General features: G+C 49.4%; 2 protein-coding genes across 7 annotated transcripts in view; both read left to right on the forward strand.

Moving 5' to 3' along the window:
• LOC126569763 (papilin) overlaps positions 1 to 2500 on the forward strand; it is a 58891-nt gene that overhangs the window by 20626 nt on the left and 35765 nt on the right. The window lies entirely within an intron of this gene.
• LOC126569767 (cuticle protein-like) overlaps positions 1831 to 2500 on the forward strand; it is a 1332-nt gene continuing 662 nt past the window's right edge. Inside the window, exons 1-2 of the mRNA XM_050227096.1 lie at positions 1831 to 1839; positions 2376 to 2500. The exon at positions 2376 to 2500 is cut by the window's right edge and continues 662 nt beyond it. Coding sequence (XP_050083053.1) covers positions 1831 to 1839; positions 2376 to 2500 — 134 coding nt within the window. The remainder of the gene's footprint in view (positions 1840 to 2375) is intronic.

Here is a 2500-nt window from a genome sequence, read left to right on the forward strand (position 1 = left end):
CGGGCGGTGGCACTGCCCACCGGTACTTCCGGTACCGGAATGCTGGAGAGAAGAAAAAAAATCGTTTGTTATGCATACGAATTTATTGCACACGGTTGCGCGCTGTGGCACTAATTTGATCCTTGCTCGTTATTTGCCGCTATGAGTGAAGAGTCATCTCTAATGAGCCGCTATGCTTGTAGTGCCCCGTGGTGAAGCTGCTCGTTAGATTCATTGCATGTTACAACGCGACCCAACAACCGGGCTTATCAGGCTCATATTTCTCAACGTCGTTAAATTCGTTTTTGATGATTGTACGTTGATTGCGTTGAAATGATGCAATTGCCAGCGAATTTGCAGCTCTCTCTCTCTCTCTCTCTCTCTCTCTCTCTCTGCTGCTTCTTTCATTGAGATGGCAGGACGCCGTTTTCATTGACAGTCCATCAGGTCCATGGCTTTCTACGTGAAGCAGGCTTCACGCTGGCTCGCTTGAGCTCTGCCTCAACTTTAATGTTCTGTGTTACATTCTAGCAACATTTCGTGGCGATAAAAAAGTGGTTCAGCTAAAGGGAAATGTGGAAGCTAAGATTGTTAGATAGACAGCACACATTCCACATCGTTACGTTACAACCTCGAGCGAGTTCAAATACCTCTTCAAAATGTTCGCAAGACGTAAGGGCACGTTAACGTCTCAGATTAGAACCGAAGGCAAACGCTGCCGCTTCTAGAGTTCACGCGGCGTGCCATTGCCATTGTGTCTTGCCAGCTCATAGCCGAATCAGGTCAGATGCTCAGATGGTGGCGAACCGAAAATATGGTCCCATGATCCGTAATTCCCTTGACCGTGCGTCAGCCCGTTGTCAATCGCCGTAACCCAAAAGCGGCTGGTGGTACGCATGGTAGACTTGCCCCGGGGAAGGTTGTGTTGCCTGTGCTGCTGCTGTTGCTGCTGGAACCGGTTTCGATGCTGCGGTACACCGGCACGATCTACTGGGCGTCTGCAAATTCCATCCGGATCCCAATGTTCACATGTTGGGCCCATGGTGTTCACCCTTACCTGTCGCAGGTTAATCAGCGCTCGCGTACGTCGTCCCCTGTCGTAGCTAATCGAAAGGAGGCCTCCCTAAGCGGTGCTGCTGCTGCTGCTCCGCGGTCTTACTGCTATGCGAAAAAGGAAGTAAATTCGTTCAAACCCATCAACCTCCGTTGCCGTGTCGTGTTGATTTGGGAGTCTTTCAGGGCCTCGGTCAAGGTGCTGCGAGGGATGCTGGGGCTCTAATGCTTCAGTCCGGACCTCATGGCCTCAAGGGCGCAGTGAAAGGAACACACACATCAAGTGACACAGACGGGCACACACGTCTGTCACATATTCGGAAGGAAGCGATCGCTCGTGATCAATCAAACAGATTGGGAGTTGTTTGAAAAAATCGTTCAACTCGTGGAAACTTATTTTACTTGCGCACGAACATTAAGTTACAATTTGTGAGTCGAAACTTCTTGATAATGCCAACACCTAAATGCCAACCAGAGATCCCTTTCTAAAAATACGTCTTTATTCATATCCGGGCATCTGAAGTAGTTTGCTTCGTCGCGTGGTCCAAGCATGGCCATCCTGTTTCCGGAGTCGACTTCGCTGCGATGCCCATCCCGTTGCATAATATCAAGGTCAAGCTCAGCTAAGAACGAAAATGAAAGTGTACCGTCACAAGAACGTGCGAACGTGGACAAAGCAGAACTCGTTGCCTGGGTTGATGTGGGGCAGTACTAACGAGAGCACTGGATCCGGTATCAACAGTACCGGCTAGCTGGATATCTGGAGTTTTTTTTTTCCTACTTAATGGAACTAACTTCATGTTTAAAGTAATGTATAACATACCCCTCTATGCGTGGTATTTTAAAGGATTTCAATATGTGTATCGACTTGAAATAACAAACCAACATAATTAAATTAAGTCAATCAGAAGCGGAACGACGCTACCGGGACCAGCCAGGTAAGGCAGCCAGCGGCCGCCGATCGTAAAGACCTTAAACTGTTGGACGAACAATTCGAGCTAGAACGCACGAATGTGACCTTTTAGTAACGCCTTTTTTTTCAAAAGTGAAGGCAACGAACCCAAGTTCAAGCTCGGCAGCGTCGGTTTGGCAGCGAGTGCGGGGAAGAAACCGGAAAACTTGTCTTTGGCCACTGCCACTGCCTTTCGGGTGGACTGGCACTTCGTATAAATTGGTGCAGCGGTGCCGATCACATCACAGTTCGATTGAATCCTTGGTACTGTGAACAGCAACTCCTCTCCAACAAATATCCCAAAATGGCCTTCAAGGTAAGAGCTTCACGTGGAAAGGTGCAATAGCGGGGCAGAATGACAAAAACAATTCGATTCCGATGTTACCTACAGTTCCTGACTTTCGCCGCTGTCGTGGCCGTCGCCCAGGCTGGACTCATTGCTTCGCCAGCAGTGACCTATCAGGCTGCCGCCCCGGTCGCTTATGCCGCCGCCCCGATCGCCAAGGTTGCGTACGC

The sequence above is a fragment of the Anopheles aquasalis genome, chromosome 2 (genome assembly GCF_943734665.1).
Source record: "Anopheles aquasalis chromosome 2, idAnoAquaMG_Q_19, whole genome shotgun sequence".
Classification (NCBI taxonomy): Eukaryota; Metazoa; Arthropoda; class Insecta; order Diptera; family Culicidae; genus Anopheles; species Anopheles aquasalis.